The following is a 22687-nucleotide window of genomic DNA, read 5'->3' as shown; positions in this document are numbered from 1 at the left end:
AAAAGAAAAAGGAAGTAGTTACTAGGTTTTCATTTTCCATTCTCTTGAATAAACTTATTACATTTTAAACAGAGTGGGAATTTTCCAGATAAAAACCATGGGAACTTTATCTCACAGACCTAAAAACAATAGGTAGGAGCCAAGATTAAATTTTACAAAACTAACACCTTAAAATTCCCACAGTTCCATGAATTGGACTTTTAAATTATCAAGTAACCAACCACAGAAGATCTTTAAATAACAATGCTTACACTGTAAGGATACACAAGTAAATGGGCAGGCCCCTGAATTGTTTATAACAACATAAGAAAAGTGGTTTAGTTCAGCCATATTTTTGTTCAAATGCTTTTCAAATATTATTTATATAGGTTGAACTTATTATCTGCTTAGAATGTTATATAAATAACTTTTGGGAAATCTAGCCTAATTTCTCTAGAGTACAGTAGTTCTCCAATTTTATCACTTTATTTACTAGACACAGTGGAATGAGACAGACTAGGAAAAAAAAAATCACTGAATACTATCCATGTTTAAAAATAAAAGGCAAAATTTTGTGACCTGGAACAAATAGAGTTAGTAAACACATCAACTTAGTAACAATTTAGTGCTTACTAAAAACAGTATAAGCATTTGAGAATATTTTTAGAACATTAGGATGGAAAGGTTTTAATACTGGTTTCATTTGATTGATTGGTTGATTATATTTTCTTAAGCCTGGGTAAACTGGATGAGTAGAGCCATTATAGTTAAAATAATGAAAAAAAATATTTTAGTTGTTAGTTAAATCATGTCACTAATTAAGAAGCAACCCGACTAATGAAAAAGATTACTTCATATTGACTAATGATTGTACTTAAAATCAAATTTGGTGGTGCTGACATTGTGGGAATTCACAATATCTATGTAACCGACATTTTGAAGAGTTGCGAAGTTATATGTCGTTATGATATTACTAGTGACCTGGTGCATGAAATTCACGCACGAGAGAGGGGGTTCCCTCAGTCCAGCCTGCACCCTCTCTAATTGGGAACCCCTTAGGGGATATCCTACTGCCGGGTTAGGCCCCATCCCTATGCCAGTCAGTGTCAAAAGCTCCGCCTCCTAGGAAGCCATTGGCTCCTCACACTTCAACCAGATTTGGTTCTGATTGGTTGGTTTTGATGCCAGTCAGCGTCAAAAGCTCCACCTCCTAGGCAGCCATTGACTCCTGGCACTTCACCCAGATTTGGTTCTGATTGGTTGGTTTTGATGCCAGTCAGCGTCAAAAGCTCCACCTCCTAGGCAGCCATTGACTCCTGGCACTTCACCCAGATTAGGTTCTGATTGGTCAGTTTCTATGCCATTCAGCATCTCCGGGCCTATCTCTGGGCCTGATCAAAGAGGTGGGGCTGATCAGCAACCCCCATGGAGGCCCAGAGAGAAACAGAGGCGCAGCTGCTGGTGAAGCCCGGAGAAAAAGAGAGAGGCAATGGCTGATCAACATCTTCCACAGAGGCTGTGGATCAGACCCTGTCTCTCTCTTTGGGTCTCTCTCTGGGCCTGATCCACAGCCCCCTCAGCAGTCAATGCTGGATCACCGTGCCCACAGCAGTGGCAGTCAGTGCTAGTTCGCCACGGCAACCCAGCACTGACTGCCACAGAGGCTGCGGATCAGACCCTGCCTCTCTCTCTGGGCCTCTCTCTGGGCCTGATCTGCAGCCCCCTCAGCAGTCAGTGCTGGGTCACCACGGCAACGCAGCACTGACTTCCAGTGTTAGGTCAAGCCTTCAGTCATTGTGGATGTTACGACCCTGGCTCTTTATATATATAGATTTTGCTGTAAATCCATTAGACAATTTCATTGTAAGAAAAAAGTCTTGCTTTGAAAAATGAGGCAAAACACTAGCCTAAACTTCTCTCTTTCAGAAAACTCTTACCTTGATAGAGGTTGATAAATGATTATTTATTAGTAAAAACTCAATTAAATATTTTGACCTTGACAGTTAACTTCTCCTCCTCAAGCCCTACTAGGATCAGGAGCTCAAGGGCTTTGAGGAAGCAAATATGTGAATTTAAAAAATCATATATTTTAAAAAGTCTATAATTCTTAATATAATTTTGTTATTCAATTCCTAAAATAATCCTGAGATAATGTTAGAAAAATTTTAATAGTGTCATCTCGCCAATTAATGGGAAGAAGGAATTCAGATGATTTGCCTAAGAATAAGAGGAATCCTAATCCTCAATGTTCTGATTTGTTATTCTTATTCTGTCTACCATTCAGATTATAAACTGGGCAAATAAATCATGATGACAATATCTATTGTGATGTGAATTAAATGCAATAGTGTAAGTAGACATTAAAAAAATTATATTCAGTCCTGACCGGGTGGCTCGATAGATTCTCCCTCATATCAATTTCTCTCTCTTTCTCTTCCCCTCTCTCTAAAAATCAATAAAAACATATCCTCAGGTGAGGATTTTAAAAAAGTAAAATATTCATTCCTATTATTACTGGACATGCTGGGCCCTTCTGAGGGTTGAAGTCCTCATCTAATCTCCATTTTTTAGAATCTCCATAAACTGGATTACCTCTTTTTTTAAACAAAATATAAAATATGCTGAAAGATATATGATGAAAACATAAAAATCCAGCCTTATTTCATGTACTTCAACCCTGTCACTCTCATTTGCTTAAGCAGTGCTATCAATTCATCTAGAGAACCTTCCCTGACACTCAAGGTCAAGGCTATTTCCCACGTGTTTCCACATTATCCTCTGCTACAACAATAAGACATTTCTCACAAGATACTGATTTTGCTGATTACTTATCTATATTACTAATTATGTACTTGAGCTTTGCCTGTCACAAAGATGGTACTCAACTACTTAAGGAACAAATAAAAGATGGATGATGAAGCACAGTGCTTTTTTTTTTTTTAAACTGAGATTACTAAAACAAAGTTTTCAGATATATTTCCACAAGTGCTTCTTAAATACAAAAATTTCAGTGTTCCTATATAATGTAACTTTAACCAAGTTATCAAACTTAGTAATTCCCATAAGGGACCTCCTGATGCCATGGTAGGTATATTTAACAATTTGCTGAACAACAGACAAATAAACCTGTAGATGATGCCCAATAATGGAAAGGTGTTTTTTATTTTCACTGGAGGATATTTTTCCATTGATTTCTAGAGAGAGTGTAAGAGAGAGGGAAAGACAGAAATATTGATGTGAGAGAAACACATTGATAGGTTGCCTTCTGCACGCACCCTGACCAGGGCCCAGGCTGCGGAGGAGCCTGCAACCGAGGTACGTGTCCTTGACTGGAATCGAACCCAGGACCCTTTGAAAAGGTTTTTAAATACCATAAATACTATTTCAGTTTAGTATAAAATCACATTACCTAAATATCTGTAATGATTATTTTTCTGTCTAAAAGAGAAGACAATCAGGTGTTTCCTTAGACAACAGAAGTAGAGAGAGCTAAGAAGTTATTAACCAGCTGCGTTGCCACCTTGGAGTAGAAGCATCCCCTTCCTTCTTTTATCCCTAAACTGACCTCGCTATAATCTCTCTCAGTACCACATTCAAAAATCAGTCTAAACACTTTCCTGCCTTGATAAACTATAAACTTGCTGAATCCCTGGGGCTTGGTGTGTGGGGTGTTGTAACCTGAAATTTTATAAATGATGGAAAGGGAAAGCGTCTTTGAGAAAGTGATACTGGAGCAAAGACTTGAAGGAGATGAGAAAGTTGGCCCTGTGACTCTTTGCAGGGTAGGAGGAGGGAGACTTTCAGTTCTCACTACAACACCCTGATATGTTTATGGCAAGATGATGAGGCTGGTGTGGCTGAAGCCAAGTGAGCAAAGGGAGGGATATAGGAAAGGAAGTCAAGAGATGATAATGCAGCGGGGTTTTGGATTCTGCTTTTATTGAGATAAGAAGTCCTTCAGATTGGATCAAAGGTATGAACTACCTGGTTTGCATTTTTAAAGGGTGATAAAATTGCTTTTGAGAATGAATCAGAGGAGTGACACAGTCTGACTCACATTTTAAGAGTATCCTTCTGGCCATTATGCTGAGAATAAACTTAAGGGGACAAGGAGGAAAAAAAGGAGGACAACTAAGGGGCTGAACCGAAAAACAGAGAAGTGATAGTGGCTTAAATCTAGGTGGTAGTGATGAAAATACTGAGAAGTTGTCAGATGCTGGATCTGGCAGGATACACTCCTAGGACTGGGTGTGAGTATGAGTGGGGGGAAAAATAAAATATTTGGTTTTGGGCCAAGGCACCTGGAAGGACATCACTAAGAAGGAAAGGAATCAGATGAGAGAATACCGAAAGTGTAGCTCTAGAATTGTGAACCTTACTAGAAGTCTAGGTGGACATATCAAGTCTATGAGTCTGGAGTTAAGAAATGGAGATAGAAATCTGGGAATCATGAGATGATGTTTAGAGCCATATGACTAGATTACATCTAGAATTACACCTCAGACCAGAGCAACTATGAGAGGTCATGGAGATGAAAAGGAACAGCAAAGGAAGCTAAGAAAGACCAGTTGCTGAAGAAGGTAAGAAACAGGAGAGAATGGTGTACTCAAGGCAAAGGGAAGAAAATGTGGCAAGAATGTGGAAAATGCAAATTGTCCATAAGTTACCTCCCTAAATGCATCCGACTCATCCTTTGGAGCAGCGTACTTTTTTGAAGAGCTGTCTCTGAGCAGGCCTGCCTTAGATAGATGATCCTCCTCTGTGTCCCCACATCACAGTGTTGACCTCAATTATAATATTTATCACAGTTAAGACTGTAGCTTCACTTCTCTGCATGAGTTCCTTAAGGGCTAGAAGCTTCCCTGTAATGTGGAATCTAGAAATATCTCTCTGGGAGACGGGGTAAGGGTGGGGGGAGGATTTATGTTTATTGAGAACCTACTGTGTAATAGGCAACTTGTCAATACCTTTACTCGGGTATTTAAAAAATGAAGGAAGTACTGAATGAACAGTAGAGGTCACATAGATAACAGATAAGGACAAATCAGTACACAGGCAGAGCCCTGGAGTGAAGACCTGTGACTGGGGAACCACAGTTTAATAACATAACTATCAAGATTACTCAGCTAACTCTTCTTGCTCCTTTTCCAAGATTGTCAACCAAATTCTCCAATATGATTTTGTTTCTGTTACAGATCAACTTGCAGAATTAGAGAGTGAAACTGCCAACATAAATAACTGTTCAATTTGGCTACAGTATTTGTCACTGAGAGGAGTAAATTAGTGGTTTGTTTTAGACATTAGTCTAATGAAGGTTTGGTGAGTGTGTAACTTTTTAGACTTCTGTGTATAACTGGTCTGCTTGCGTTCTGCTTTTCAAATGTCAAAATCAAGTTGTGAAATCAAAATGAAACTGACTTAGAGTATGTGATAAAAGAAATCCAGGACATACATACTGTGTGACTGACTGCTAAAGGAAAATATTGATTTCCATTTATTATATCTCTTGTTGACACAATAATGGTCACAGTAGGGATTCTTGTATAATAGATGATTGGGTAGATGGTGTCATGCAATGAACTGAACAAAATGATATTTTGTTGTTGTTTCAAATGCGATCCATTTTTTTCTGAGTTTCAATTTATTCCCTAAGCTGAGAAATAGAATCCCAGAGCCATACTAACACATTCCACGTTTAAATCTAACATTTGGTAGTGCAGCCAAATTGCTAAGCTAGATCAATTTGTGATGCCCTGAGAAAATGTGCTTGCAGTCGTTTAAAGACCAAAACTTGAACTGTGCTGACACAGCTAAGGCAATTTACTCTTAAGGTGTAACTGGGCTTGCATTTGGTCTCCCTCTGGGATACTTGTACCATCTTTAAATTCAACAGTGTCAAAGAAAATTTTGGATGAAACTATTCAGATCAATGACAACAGGTAGATAAACCATTGCTAGTTTTCCCTTTTTAAAATATGGTAGACAGCAATGCTTCCTCTATATTTATTGACACCAGGGAGATGAGAAGAGAATTCACAAGTATATAATTTCTTGTTAGCAACTCATCTATACATCTCTGTAACCACATTAATCAGCACTTTGTATTTTTATGTCCTAAGTATACCTGAAATCTAAATCCTCTTCACACCCACCATGACAGCCAGAGCTGTGCTTGGAATAGATCAATGCAGGCAAGTTAGTGATGTTCCCAACTTTGGAAACTACCAATCACATGGATTTTTCTTTAGGATGGTGTCTTCTTGAATGGACAAAACCCATCACATGTGTTAGAATTGCTAAGCTCTTTGCATTACTGTGCATTGTGCTTAATGGCTGCTTCCCAAGAGTCATTCTAACAGAATTTAAACCCACACATAGCTCCTTAGTCTTTAACATATCGTATCCCAGTTTCTAATCTCACCACACTGGCTTTTGGTCCTGGGGTCCTCTCTTGCCCTGTTCATGAGGTCTGACATTTATTCATACAATATAAAAGCAGGGGAGACTAAGGGAAATTTTATAAGCAAACTTTGATTTTTAATTTTAGGAACTACATTAATGAAAAAGAAGAAGAAGAAGAAGAGTTATTTGAATCATCTGGGAGGATATGGGTTGAACACCAGAGAGTTCCTGAATAGAATCATTATGGAAGTGGAAAAACTCTAAAGTGAGCAGTGAGACTGATCCGTAGAGTTAAGACATTTTACAGTTAGTGTCCTGATTGTAAGCATTTTTATTTTATGGTATGTCTCTTACCTTAACTTCCACATGTGCCATCAGTACTGCAAAATTGGTTAGGTGGTTACAAGAGCATGTCGTATGTGTCTTATTTGTTGTCAGGAGCCGGCAGCCTTGAGTTGACCAATAACCCGTCATTGTGCGCTTGGAATAGCTCCAAAATGAACAGTTGGGGTTGAAATTTTCCTCGGACTGCTACAGGGTAAAAATAAAATCAATAAAGCCAATAACTACTTTATGATCACATAAATTAGGTAGACATTTTCTTTACATCAACACAACTTCATACTCTATTACAATTCTTGTGGAGATGTCTGCCAGGGTTTTCCTATGAAGCGGAACTCACCAAGTCTAAGCAAATTTGCTGTTATCTATTCCCCCTGACTAGGGGTGAGTTTACTTTTCCAAATATTAATATTTAAGGAATACTAGTACCAGTATTTCAGAATAACATCAATTCATTTCAAAGTAAAGTACATTGCAGAGTAAAAATAACTGCTCTAATCAACTTCCAAAAGGCAGATGGTTTTTAGAAATCTTTGTTAAATTTATAATGCAATCGTAGTATAACAAAATTATATCTACACACAAAGATATAATTACTTATAGTATCCTATGTGAAACAATGTCCAATTCAACTGAATATATTGCTAGCTCTTTGTAATATTGGGAAGCATTTATATATCTATCTATGAATATTTTGTCATAAGCAGTCTACATATTCAAGAAATATTCTCCTTTCTTATTTCAGAAAAAAATTACCACTATCATTTAATAGGCTTTGAATTGCTACATATCAAATAATAATAAAAATTTAAAAAATTAATACACTTTGTGTACTATATTTGTGGACAACTAAACTTAAGAAGCCATTTTCTCACCTTAATATGTTTAACAGTGAATACGACAGGATCAGCCAAATAAACCTTATTACTGAATTCTTTGTTTATTGCTGCTGTAATGACGGGCGAATTGACAATAACCGAATGATTGGTGGACATAGCTTCTGTTCCCAACTTCATGCTGGCATTCTCCGTGGACAAATAAGGACCCAAGTTGTTATATAAAACAAAGGCCACTCTGATCTCTCCTAAAATAAATGCAAATATGAATTATAAATTGGGGAGAAACTCTGATTACTTTCTGTATGTTCTACTTAAATTAGATAGTTCTAATTAGATTGTAAACAAATCTGTATAATATATACTCACAACAACTTAAGAATTCATTTTAACCAAAGTGCCAAGTCATTCATTGGGAGAGGAAAATCAAAAGATGCTGAAAGAACTGCATATAAGTATTAAAAGAAATGAACCTCAATCCCTATCTCACTCCATACTCAAAGCTTAATTCAAGATGGATCACATACATAAACAAAAAAAGTAGAACATAAAACTTCCAGAACAAAATATAGAATATCTTTGTAATCTTGGGGAAGGCAGACATGACTTGGCTAGGAACCCAAAAAAACTAATCATAAGGAAAAAATGGTAAATTGATTTTTGTCAAAATTGAAATTTTATGTCTATCAAAATATAGCATTAAGAAAATGAATAGGCAAACCACAGACTAGAAAAAAAAGTATGACTCATGAATACATAAAGCATGTCTGCTAATCAACAGCAAAAGAATAAATGCCACACTAAAATGGCAAAATATAAACAGAAACTTTAGAAAAAATAATATATGATAGGCTAAGCAACAGGAAAAATTATCAACATCATTATTAATGAGGAAAGTAATTAAAATCACATCAAGATACCATTTCATACCTACTAGCATCTCTAAAATGAAAAAAGACTGCCCACACTAATGTGGATAAGGATGGGGAACAATTGGAACTCTAGTGTGCTGCACACGGCTGGAAGAAGTATAAAGTCGTTCAACTATTTAGACAAACGTTTGGCAGGATTTTTTATAAATACATATCTACCCTTCCTAGATAAGTGAAAACATAAATTCATAAAACAAACAAACAAACATGTATAACAATGTTGATAGCATCTTTATTTATAATAGCACCAAACTGGAAACAACTAAAAACCTATCAAAATGAGAAAAATTATAGTATATGAACATAATGGAATATACTATGCATCAATAAAGAACAAACTACTGACACATGGAGCATCATGACTGAATCCTAAAAATACTGAGTGAGAGAATACTGACAGGAAAGAGTTCACAGTGTATGACTCAGTTACATAAAAGCTCAGAACAGGCAACAGTTGTCTATACAAATAGTAATGAAAAGAAAGTAGTTTCATCAGGTGGGGCAAGGGGGTGAGCAGAACGGAAAGAAGCACCAGGGAATTTTCTGGGTAATAGAAGAGATTCATATCTTATATTTCAGAGGATAAGTACAACTGTCAAATTCATCTAGCTAAACACTTAAGGTTATGTGAATTATATTACATGTAAATTATATCTCAATTGCAATAAAACGTAAATACAAAGATTCAAAATTTTTATCTGTTTTAAAACTCAATTATGTTCTATTAAGGTCACTGTTTCCATACATCCTTCCACCTTATGTTTTCCCTATGACAATCCTCTGTAAAAGTAACCATCTTTTAACTTTTTCCCCATATTTCCTTTCTTAAAAGAAGTCAAGTCTTCTATTATGAACTCATATTGGTCCAACAAGAATCAGATACTGCCCTGACTACTAACATTTTTAAGAAAAGGAAATATTGTAATGTATGACAACTTGGCTGAATCTTGAGAGCACTATGCTAAGTGAAATAAGTCAAACAGAGAAGGAATACTGTATGACCTCACTTACATGCAAAATCTTAGGATAAAAACAACTCATAGAACTGAAGGGTGGTTCCCAGAGGCGGGTGGTGGGGAAGATAATAGAAGGGTGGGTAAAGGGGAGCAAAAGGTACAGTGCGGTGACCATGGTTAATAACACTGTCTTGCCTATTTTGGAAGTTGCTAAGAGTAAATTTTAAAAGTTCTCAAAAAAACACACAAATTGTAACTGTGTGTTGATAGATGTTAACAATATTTACTATACTGTTCATTTTGCAATATATACAAATATCAAATCATTATGTTATACACCTGAAACTAGTATAATGTTATATGTTAATTATATCTCAATAAAAATAAAGAATTGAGACTAGACTGTCTGGATCACAGAGTGCATGCTAAAGACAGGTGTGAAGTGGTGCACATGAGGCAGGAAGGAAGTGGACCAGGTAATAACATGTGATAGCACTGGTTAAGTCATTTGATGTCATTCTAAATACAACTGGCAAGGTTCATGCTTGGGGAAAAACCTCTGTCAACAGAATTTATGTTTGGGAGCAAGAGTAAAGGAGGGAAACCAGTTAGGAAGCTAATACAGGAATCTGATTTTGTTTTACATGAGATCTTATTGCTGCCTCAAATTTCACATTGTCAAATTAGCAACATAATAAAGATTTATAACTTCAGTCTTGTAAGATTTCCAACACCTACAAAAAAATTTTATTCGGCTGACAACAAACATAATTTGTTTTTCTTGAAATTATTTAATATGCTATTTAAAAAAAACAAAACAAAAATCTATTCACCCTTCAATCTGAAACCTTAGCTTTGAGTTAATCACTACGACTTGAAGTTATCTTATGATCACTAACAGGTTAAAGCAGCGGTTCTCAACCTGTGGGTCGCGACCCCTTTGGGGGTCGAACGACCCTTTCACAGGGGTCCCCTAAGACCATCTGAAAACACATATATAATTACATATTGTTTTTGTGATTAAATCACTATGCTTTAATTATGTTCAATTTGTAACAATGAAAATACATCCTGCATATCAGATATTTACATTACGATTCATAACAGTAGCAAAATTACAGTTATGAAGTAGCAACGAAAATAATTTTATGGTTGGGGGTCACCACAACATGAGGAACTGTATTAAAGGGTCGCGGCATTAGGAAGGTTGAGAACCACTGGGTTAAAGGTTCTCACTTCCTTGGACAAAAATAAATTTTTACATTAATATTAGGGAGGCTTGATATATACTTTCTTTATGAGATTACTTATTTAATTTTAATCAAATTAAAATTATTCAGTGAACTTATCCCTGTTCACTACACTGACCTCTTTTACCAGTTCCATTCCCCAAAAGCACCTCCACACTGGAAATTTTTGTGAAAGAAAAACATAGACACACCCTCAAAATAAGTGACTAAGGAAAAAACATGTAATTTTAAAATTACAAGTAAAATTTTCATTACTAATTCTGACAAGTTAGTAAGTTAGTCCTTTCAAGAAAAAAAAATTATCTGGATTTGTTGTTCATTAATTTCCCTCATATTCAACTTTCTGACATTTTACTAATACTGAAAAGTAACAAAACACTTTCCAAATCTGAGAATTTTGTAGAACAAATATAATTTCTCTATTGTTGGTGCAGGCGACAGAAAGAGGAGGTAGAGCAGGAGAATGAGTACAGTGGATGAGAGGAGACAGACAGCAGATGAGAAGGAGATCAGGTTTTGAACAGCACATTTAAAATTCCAAGCCAAGAAGCAATGCATCGATAAGTTTAATTCTATCAAGCTTAACAAACAGACTCTAACCTACCATTTCGTCCATTTTGCTTTAAAGTATTTGCAGAAAGCTGGATGGTGCTTCCATGACCCATGGATTCTGGAAATTTTAAGTCTTCCAAGTTTCCTTCTGTGCTCAGCCTTGCAACTTCCAACTCTGTCAATGGCAAAGAGATATCAGCGCTTACTGAGAAATATGGCAAAGCTAAGGTGGTTTTCTAGATCACTGAAATAGTTCTGAAGTCAAAACACTGGAATTAATGTTCTATTTGTCATGCTTTATAGTAGTTCAATCTTTTATTTAGAAAGTATGATTTTACAATCATATGGTTTTTTCAAAATAAAGCAAATAAACAATGAATGTCAGGTAAATAAGAATTCAGATGTATCGGTTATAAAGTAAAAAAGAATTAAAATTCCAGCTCAAATCCTTATACTTTGTCATTGACTTAAAGTTTATTTTTAAAATATTATCTTTATTTTATGAATTAGATATAAATACCTTTATAATCTAGAGCTGCAGTATTATATCAATATTGATCTATATTTAAATCTAATAAGTTTGAAATAGCTTTATCAATTCTTCTGAAATAAAACTGTCAGCTACATCCCTATACACAATAAAAATAGATTTATACTCCTATGAGCAAATAACGCAGTTATCAGAAATTGTTTTAACCCCTAACTTAATGAATGATTTCTTTACAGTATGTAATTCAGAGACACTCCTATTATGACTAAAGTAACCCATAAGCCCTGTCTTAGGAGGATAAATTTTTAAATAGTATTATATATATACATACATATATATACACACATATATATATATACATATATACACACACAAACAAATATACATTAAAAACAAAACAAAATTAAATGAACCTCACTGTAAGTGATCCGAGGCTAATATACCCAATACTGGAATGTCCAAAGGAGGATAACATACATGATTATGAGGGCCCTTTAAGCCAATGACAGGTGATATCCTTTTAATGACAGAAAAAGAACAGAGTACTATTCATAATATCTAGGCCACCACCGATACTTTTTTCTTTTCCCTCTTCTGCTGTCCAAGGGTCTCTGGCCCTTCTGTACAACAAAGGCCACTTACGAATATTGTCTGTGTTCTCCCTGACGATGTCAGTCTTCAAAAGGTTATCAGCCAGCACAAAAGCACTTTCCTCCACGGTGTCAAGCAACATGGTGGCTGCGCGGAGTTGATCGCTTGTCGTCAGGTCTCTCCACGCGTTCAAGGCTTGTGGCTGAAGGAGGTTGTTAACTGTCTCGACCATTGCCTACAAGAGGATGAACACAATGACAGAGGTCTCCAGTGAACCCGCGGAGCTGTCAGAAATCCAGGCGTACATGTTGCCCGGCAAGCAAGGATCAGAGGTGTGCGCGAGTTCAGTATTGTCCCAGCCTCCCCTGTGACATGCCGAAGCAGAAGCGTTCATTATTTTGTTCTGTAAAAACCCGAGCTGAGACTTTGCAAGGCAAGAGGAAAACCTGCTTTTGCTTTGAAAGGACAACAGATACAGCCATGCTTATTTCTTAGAATCAACAGCAAGGCTTCAAGAAGACTTTAAATTATTTGGCTGGTGAACTGTTGGCAAGTAATTTAAACCAACACCTGTATCACATCACCCACAGAAAACAATTATTTTTTCTATACATCACCATAAAACTAGATGCTGAACACAGTAGAAATTAAGAGGATGCCTATAGATAGGCCAATAAAAGAATGTGTTGCCTATAGGTCGAGGCCTCACTGAGCAAATCAATTTTTTTCTTAGCCAGCTGGTAAAATGTCAGAATGAGGAAAATATCAAAGTATACATACTCCCAGGGGCTTTGGCTCTGTTATGTGTGGAGAGAAACCTTCACACTGTTTACTGTTGGGCAGGGGAATAAACAGTGGGAACTTGCTACGTAGGGCCCTCAGGTGTTTTTCCTTAAAAAAAGCAGCGGTAGGTACACTCACACATAGAGATAAAGCACCACATTTCACATGGCTTTATCCAAAAGAATCACCTCTGTAGTTATAACTTGTATATTTCCTGTGGTTAGCTTTATGCTCTAGGTTACAAAGAAAAAACAGTCCTCCCAGTAAGATCTTCTTAAGGTTTCATTCAAACATAGAGGATTGCAAAATAGAAAAATACAACATCTGAAGTTTGAAAGTGATCCTCCCTGAAGCCTTTGATTATGAAATACCCATCTTTTCCAGAAATAAAAGTTGAATAAACAGCCAACACAAGCACTTTCTAGGCAGCACACAGGAGCTTTAAAACAGGCCTCCCATTATTGACAAGTTCGTAGAGGGGCTGGGAGAGATTGGAGAAACAGACACTGATACACTGCAGTGTGTTCCGCTGGCTTGGGTTTTCATAGTAACCAAGGAACAACTGTTAAACATTCAGCTTCATAATGAAACACCTTGGCTGCCAATTAACACCAGCTTCAAAAACTCATTTGCCTTTTGATAAAAGTTGCTTTTCTTGATATTCTTCCCAGCTATTCCAAGTTCTGGCCAAAAATCTATTTCACTAGACTTTTATGTAATAGTCCTACGTGAGTACTTTGCATCATTAAAAAAAAAATTTTTTTTCTCATGAGTCTAAGGAAGGGGAATTTTCACCTAGTGTGCTTAGCTCTGTCATTTGTTCTGAGTTTAAAACACGACCTGGAAGCCAGACAAAAGCATCTCCAGATCACAACAAAATGACCTGCTTTCCAGGAAGTTCTCTAACGCCAACACCAACAGGATATGCCAGATAGGTGGTGCCAGATAGAACAGAAACAAACAAACAGAAGTTCAGTATTTTCTAAAGCCAAATAGAGAACACCACTCTGTAGTGCAAGGAAGTATTCTCTCTGGGATTGGATGATCCTCTGAATTAATTAGAAATGCTCTGAAAATCCCACATGCAACAGGAGTTATGCCTGTTCTTTCAGGAGCAGCCATTTTAACATTAGTCAATAATCCTACACTGATTCATTTTAACCTCACCCTAGGGAATATTTCTCTGAAGATAATAATATTTCTATTCTGGCCTTTATTACTTTTCATTTTTTAAATTAAAAAACTAAAGAAAAGGACACAACTCTGATCAACTCAGAGAATGGGAGGGTATAGCAACATACGTATTAAATAGTTTGTAATGTGTGTTCAAAAGGCTTGAACAAACTAACCTGTTTTCTGCAAGTGATACCCCTTAAGTAAGTAAATCTTAATAACATTATAATTAATACAATTTGCTTAAGTTTTCCAACGATTGCTGACATGTCCCGGTTACCAATTTTATGAAGGCCAATTAAATAGTCACAACTCATCAATGGTAAAAGGATATTTATATTTTGTTTTCCTATACATTTATAAATTTTTACCTACAAATGATGATCTCTGATCAAAAAACATTTTGTCAAACTAGTCATTTACATAGCTTTTATAAGGTGAACACCATCTCTTTAAAAACAGGTTAATTTTAATTTTATTTGGTTATGAAGACATGAGTCTAACTCAGTGATTCTCAAACTTCTGGCCCTTTAAATACAGTTCCTCAGGTTGTGACCCAACCATAAAATTATTTTCATTGCTACTTCATAACTGTAATGTTGCTACTGCTATGAATCGTAATGTAAATATCTGATATGCAGGATGGTCTTAGGCAACCCCTGTGAAAGGGTCGTTTGACCGCCAAAGGGGTTGGGACCCACAGGTTGAGAACCGCTGGTCTAACTATATGTAGAACCAAGTTGAATGGAAAATGTTCAAGAAATTTAAAGTGAGGTACTGGGACATCATTTTAATGTTTAACAACTCTCACTGATTTCTCTTTGCTGTTATATTTTTCTGACCTAAAATTTACATTCTAAATTTGGAAGAAAATAAGATCAGTCCAGAATTTATCTTAAATAAATGTATATTCTCAATGTGTTGATCTGAGGGAAAAAGTCACCTAATGGTTTGGACACTTACAGATTGAAATAACCTAAAATTTTGAGAAGTAAATTTAATTAACAATGTCCTTGCCAGAAACTAAATACTAACTCACTTTATTATCTCTTTAAATATTTTTTTACTTATTGCTTTTAGAGACAGACAGAGGAAGTGGGGGGGGGAGAGACAGAGAGAGAGAGAGAGAGAGAGGGAGAGAGAGAAAGAGCGAGGAAAGCAAGAGAGAGAGAGAGAGAAACATCAATTTGTTGCTCCACTTACTTATGCATTCATTGATGATTCTTGTATGTGCCCTTATGGGGAATCAAACCCGCAACCGTGACATACTAGGACAATGCTCTAACCAACTGAATTACTGGGCCAGGGCTCATTATCTTTTAGAAATTACCAGCAACTAAATAGGAAATGGATGCTGGAAATTTGCATTCTACTTCTGCCACCAAAGTCAGTGTGCCTTCGGACAAATTTATGTTTTTTAACAAATCAACGAAGTGTCAACTACACAAGAAAATTAGTTTCATTATGTTTCAATATGAGGCTAGATAGGGACATCCACTATTATACTATTCTCATGATATGGTTTATTGACTAGACTCTAAAGTGACTTTTGACTGTTTCTAAAAATCAAATATAAATTAGAAAGTGTCAAAAATCACTTCAATTCAAACCAAAATCATGGACACACCATATCCTTCTGGGCATATTTTTGCTTTACACAACATTATTGGACCTCTTATAATTATTCAGATCTTAAGCAAATCATTTGACTAGTTTTACTCATATAATTGTATGTTTGTTAAATCATTGTAAACTATATAACCTCACTGTACATATTTCAAAAGGGGGAGGATTTAGTTATTTGTTATAACTATTGTGAAACATTTGTGGAGAAAACTAGCTAAATATCTTCCCCAATACAACTGTTGTCATTATTCAAAGAGCATGTGCTTGTGAAATAGGCTGGGAGGCCTTTGCAAAAATACATACAAGGATCTATGGTGAGAAACATCAATGTCACTTCCTACCCAGGAGAGCAGTACATCTCACACGAGGAACGCAGGATCACCTGGGGACTCACCTATCCCTGGCCCTTCACTTGAAAACCAACAAACGTAAGATCCAAATCAAATGAATGCCTTGTGAAAAGATACATAACTTTACCACTGTTGAATTTTTCTAAAGACGAGCTTTTTAATCATAAGCTCATCCAGGTTTTAGCTCAAGTTAACAACTGCTCAATAAGGCCTTCCATTATCGGTATATCTAAAAAGAATCCCCCCACTATTAAATCTATCACTTGGTTTGTTTTCTCTGTACCATGTATTATTACCTGAAGTATCATATATTTATTTTTTAAAATATATTTTATTGATTTTTTACAGAGAGGAGGGGAGAGGGATAGAGAGTTAGAAACATCGATGAGAGAGAAACATCGATCAGCTGCCTCCTGCACACTCCCTACTGAGGATGTGCCCACAACCAAGGTACATGCCCTTGACCAGAATTGAACCTGGGACCACTGAGCCAAATCGGTTAGGGCAAGTGCCATATATTTATTTATCAAATGACTATTTTAGATCTGTCCTTCAAGAAAAGTCTGGCTTTTGACTACCAGTGGTCAGCAAACTCATTAGTCAACAGAGCCAAATATCAACAGTACAACGATTGAAATTTCTTTTGAGAGCCAAATTTTTTAAACTTAAACTATATAGGTAGGTACATTGTTATTAACTTAATTAGGGTACTCCTAAGGCTTAGGAAGAGCCACACTCAAGGGGCCAAAGAGCCGCATGTGGCTCACGAGCCACAGTTTGCCGACCATGGGACTAGACCATGATGTTCACAGGGAAGAGATCTTGTTCATTTGTGTTTTCCCTGGGGAAATTTTAGTGCCTGAAGATATTTTGGATATTCAATAAATGCCCACTAAACAGATAACCTACATTTACTATCAAATCATTAATGGCCTTATATACAATAGGAAAATTGAAAGCATCCTCTTCTAGACCTGGAACTTTTTGCCAGGTCTCCTAAGAAGTCTTCTGAAAGACTAAAGTGCTCAGATACACCACCACGGTATGGGAAGATAGCAAGCTAATTAGAGGGAATTAAGGAGACAACCAGAGTTCAAGGAGAAAAGCAGAACCACACATTACTGTAGTTAATGTGGACCACTCTGCATAACAATATATTCCAAAATGTTAAGTGTATCAAAGCTCACTTTCAATATAATTCAATGAGGTTTTATTAAATATGTAAGATATGTATGCTATGCAAAGAACTAGGGAATTCACCCTTTGATGAAAAGAGATGGAAAACGTACAGTGTACTCTCAGTTTGCCGAAGGGCCACAGATCAGCACAAAATAGAGCTCTAAACTTACTGCAAATGGAACAAAAGAGAAATTCTTGCTGAAGAGGATGAAAAAAAGATCCCAGAGGTGTTGAGTTAGACCCTAAGAGATGAATAAACTTGCCTTGATTATGATGAGGAAATTTGAGGCTAAAGGATATAAAAAGCAAGTTGAAGATTTAAAAAAAGGATAGAACCTGAGTAGGGTTTCGGATAAGGAAAATGTATGATTCACAGAAAGCGTGTGAATATGGTAGAAAAAATGGTAGGTAGAAGCCAGATCTTTGAAGAACTTCAGTATGATAGAATTTGGGGCGTTACTATAGAAAATGTACTGTCATTAAAAATTTTTATGCAAAGTAGTTATATGTTTACAGCTCTTTTAAAGCAAAATTTCCTCTAAAAACATATCAAAGAATGATTGGAGAGCTGATTTATGAAGCCAAGAAAAATAACAAATTGGGAAATAAATTCTATATAAGTTCATTTTTTAACATTCTTATGTGTTAAAACAAAACAAAATTTTATAAATATGCAAAGTATTATTAGGCAGCCTATTAGAAAGTAAAGAGCAATGATTTCATATGAGTAGGTAAATTTAAATAATAGATTGCTAGCATTCTTTTGAACACTGCCTAGAAATTTTATTTTACTCTTTATTTCCACATCTTTGTTTTTTGATGTATTCTCCAGAACGCAATATTTCTTTAACAATATATACTGAAATCATTTTGCTGAACATTGTTTTTAGTTTTACTATATATTTTATATACAGTGCTATTAAATATTTTTCTTCATGATAAAAATCTCAGCATATGTAGAAAAAGAAAAATAAGTTTTCAGGTGTCCTCTGCTCTCATCTCCTATTTTCTGACTATATTTATATATAGTTTATATTTAGTTATAATTTGAAAAAGTAAAAACAACTTTTCTTTTATTCTTCATTTTTTTAATTCTTGATATGAAGTTTATCTGTTGAGGATAAAATAAAATAGAGCACACGTTTAAAATCATTACTGAATAGGCACAGTGTACTTATGTTTAGATATTGATTCAAATAAAAATTTTAAAGGTCAAGTGTTGGAAGAGTCTTTAAAACAGTTTTGAACTTGCAGGTTTTTTATTAGAAGTCAAGTTGAGTGACTGATATTTACACATCTGATCAATAAACCTAAGGTTCCTTTTATAATCATTGTCATTTAACATTATTAAGCATCTAAAAACTACTAATCTCTGAACTCCCTTTTATATTACAGTGAAGTATTGGCATTTTCAAGTCTTAATTAAAATTAGATACAACTGACCTTAACATGATAAGAAGAACCTTTAACAGTGGAACAAGATAAAAGTAAAATTTCACAGAAAACACTCTGTCTCTTCAAGAGACCTCTTGTTGTTTAAAAATGTATTATTTTCAGCAAGCTGTAATTGGTTTATTTTATAAATCTCATGTAGATTTAAATTGATTGAATGCTGCCAAATAAATCTATATTGTGTTACAGGAATTAAATGGAGCTATAAACTTGATTCAAACCTCTTGCTAATTCAACATTCATTCAACAAATACTAACAAAGTGTTTTCAATTGGAATGCTGAAAGATAGATACATTCTTTCTCCCTCAAAATGATGACAATATAGAGAAGCCAGACAATTACACAAATAATTAAGATACAACATGACAGGCTTTATAATAGTGGAAACACAGGGTTCAAGCTCTGTATTGGAAAGGCTCATGAGGTATAATTCCAAGCTTAAATTCCACATGACCCTAGACAATCAAGGGGTAGATCATGTGCTTATAGGTACAGCAGTGAGAGACAATAGGCACCTCAGAGGAATTGAAAACAATTCCTTATGGAAGAGCAAAGAGTGCAAAGGGTTCAATGGCTAGATTAGTGAGTGAAAGCTAATTTTCAAAGAGGCTTTCAAGCCATGTTAAGTAAGATACTTGCAATTCTTAAAGGTAACAAGTCACTGAAAATTAAAAGTAGGGAAGTGATATGCTATAATGGCTAATTTTTATTGAGTGTGTTCCAGACTCTCATCTGAATGTTTTCTATGCATCAATTCCTTTAATTTTGACAATAACTCAATGAGGTAGATATGATTATTATCCTCATCTTGCAGTGAGAAAATTGAGACACAGAGAAGTAATTTGCTAAAGGGTAATTAGCTAACATAAGGCAGAGCCAGGGTTAAAACCCATGCATTCTGGCTCTGCAGATGGAGAAATTTGATATTCCAAAGATATTTAAAATGATTTGTTGATTAATTAAAGTCAGTTGGGGAGAGCAATAAAAAAGTATGGTGCACAGAATTTGGAAATAGGCAATAAGGTGACACTTAAAATGGGAATAAAGGAAGAGGAGCAAACTTCCATTCATTAAAAGGTAGACAGTATAAGTGCATGTGGGGGAAGAGGGTGCTGAACATGATGAATTCAGAGTGCCTATTTTGAATGCAAAGGACTTGAAGGGTGCCGATTACAAAGGCCTAGATAAGCCTTGTTGGGGAGGAAAAACCTGACCTTTTCCTTGTTATGTTCTGTGACTGGGCCTGAGAATTAAGCTGACATCTGATACATTAACAGGAGAAAAGCACAAACATTTTATTTAATTTTTTATGTACACACAGGAACCTTCACAGGAAAAATGAAGACCTGAAGAATCGGGTTGGACTGATAGCTTATATACTTTTTAAAACAAAGAGTGACAGATTGTGAAGTGGCAAGATAAATAAAAAAGGTTTAAGCTTCTAGCAGCAGTAAATTGTGGGAAAGTGACTAGAAAATACATAGGGGAATCAAATGGAAGATAAGAGTTATTTTAGTATGTTTGTTTTCAAAGATCCATTTTGGCTTTGACTGCCTGTCTCTGGTGATAAGAATGTTCTTTTCTTGCTGATATGTGGGAAATTTTATGATCTGCTTTTAGACGGAAAGAGGGAGAATATCTACTGTTTCTCAATGGACTTCATCTCAAAATAATCAATGTGCCAAAGTAGCATATTTTGGGGTAATGTTCTTAACCCCTTCTGCCTTCAGGTTACTCAAATATCTGACATTGAGCTTTAGGCATCATAAATTTATGTAAGCTTATTAAAGCCATTGATATGTCTGACATTTTCCAGATAAACTGAGTACAGGGAGAAGAATTGATGACCCAGAAATGCTAACAATAGGAGAGAAAATGCAGAAAGAACGGTTGACAACTGAGATGAAGAAAAAGTAGCTAGAACAACAGCATAGTATTACAGAAGTCACAGGAAAAGGGTTTCCACCAGTTTCCAAATGAACTCAAACATAAAAGCGTCCCAAAAGCCCTTCTTCTTTAAATAATAATAACACCAGATTTTTTTTTCTGGGTAACTGGTAGAATGATTGTAAAATAAAGAGAAAAACCACAGAAAAGTTGCTTTTGAAGGATAATCATTTCAGTGTTATGTATCTTTACTATGAAGTAGGACATTTTTTTCATTTAATATGTCTTTTTGGTGTTTTTATTTTTTGAATATGTGCCAACATTGTTTTAAACACTTAGGATACAATTTAAACAAAGGTGAGAAAAATAAATCCTAAAACTAAACATTCTGGCAAGGAAATTAAAAAATAGACAGATGATAGCTAGCTAGCTAGATAGACAGCTAGATGATAGAGAGATAGATGATAGATAGATAGATAGATAGATAGATAGATAGATAAAGAGATGATAGATAGAAGCTAAGTACCATGTAAAATAAAATTTAAGAAGGCGTGATAGAGAGATCTAGAGTCGGGGGAAGGGTTGGGGAGAAGGTGGCCCATGATTTCATGTAAGATAATCCAGGTGAGCCTCAATGAAAAGATAACAGTTCAGAAAAGACAAAGTTGTTGAGGGAGTTAGCCATGCAGATATGTGGAGCAGCTATTCCAATCAGATTGAACTGAATAAAAGTTGCCAAGTGAGCACATGCTTTGCATGCTCCACATCCAAAGGAGGCCACCTTTGGATCAAACAAAAATAAACTAGGGTAGGGATGAAACACATTAACTGAGTAGGTGAAGACTGCATGTAAAACAACTTTGCGGGTGGAGATTAGAAATTCAGTTATGGCCATGGAATGTTTGGGTTGCCTATTAGACAATAAAACAAAGATGTTGAGAAGTTAGCTTGAAAATTAATTTAGGAGTTCAGGAGAGTGGTCTGTTCTAGAGATAAAATGAGTGGGTCACAGGCAAACAGGTGGTGAGATCACCAAGGGAGTGACTGTACAAAGAGATAACAAGAGGGTTAACCATTGAGCTAGAGGGCACTCCAACCTTAAGGGTTTGGGAGCAGAGAAGGAACCAGCAGAGGAGGCTGGAAAAAAGCATCAAAATAGAAGGAAAATCAAGAGAATGAGTTGTATCAAGGAAGAGGGGTAAACAACTGTCAGATGCTTCTTACTGGTCAATAAAATGGATTGACAACCGACTCCTGAGTTTAGCAGCATGATGTCATTAATGACCTCAACAAGTGCAGTTGCAGTAAAGTGGTGGGGGCAAAATACTGGTGAGGCGAATTTAAGGGAAAATGGGAGAGGGATTGGCAATAGTGAGCATAGACATGTTTTGAGGATTTCTACTGCAATGGACATACCAGTAGGCAATGAGAATGCAAGCCTGTAAATGGTAAATGTTTAGAAGTCACTTTGTATTGCAAAGTACAATTTAAAAGGTCTTGAGGATATAGAAATAAAAGTAGCACTGTTCCTTCCCAAGGAGCTCAGAGATAGAAAAGTGAAGAGATATTAAAATAGTTTGATAATTGCTATAATAAAAGGAAAACTGAGGGTGTTGTAAGTTCACATAAGAGGGCATTTATCCAGACTAACTGGGACTAAGAGTGCTTCCTTAGAGTAACTGACATATAAAGTGGGTGATGACAGATTAAGTCAAAATTACTGAGATTAAAGGATCAGAAAGGAGAAAAAAATCTAGAAGTAATTTAAGCAAAAGATATTACTTAATCTGAACTGCCAGTACTTACGTGGTTTGGGAGTATAAAATCCAAGGATGTGGGAGGCAATGGTTAAAAGTGTGGGAAATCAACAAAAAAGAGTCAAACTCTCAAACACTATAGTCCAAAA

At 35.7% G+C, this 22687-nt stretch overlaps 1 protein-coding gene across 1 annotated transcript in view; it reads right to left on the bottom strand.

The window, feature by feature from the left end:
- Positions 1–22687, bottom strand: part of ADGRL3 (adhesion G protein-coupled receptor L3) — a 765791-nt gene that overhangs the window by 100343 nt on the left and 642761 nt on the right. Inside the window, exons 14-17 of the mRNA XM_005868883.2 lie at positions 12382–12565; positions 11302–11424; positions 7599–7807; positions 6736–6912 (exon numbers count right to left, since the gene is read on the bottom strand). Coding sequence (XP_005868945.1) covers positions 6736–6912; positions 7599–7807; positions 11302–11424; positions 12382–12565 — 693 coding nt within the window. The remainder of the gene's footprint in view (positions 1–6735; positions 6913–7598; positions 7808–11301; positions 11425–12381; positions 12566–22687) is intronic.

This window comes from Myotis brandtii, unplaced genomic scaffold, assembly GCF_000412655.1.
Source record: "Myotis brandtii unplaced genomic scaffold, ASM41265v1 scaffold28, whole genome shotgun sequence".
In the NCBI taxonomy this organism is placed as follows: Eukaryota; Metazoa; Chordata; class Mammalia; order Chiroptera; family Vespertilionidae; genus Myotis; species Myotis brandtii.
This window is presented reverse-complemented; position numbering and strand designations above follow the sequence as displayed.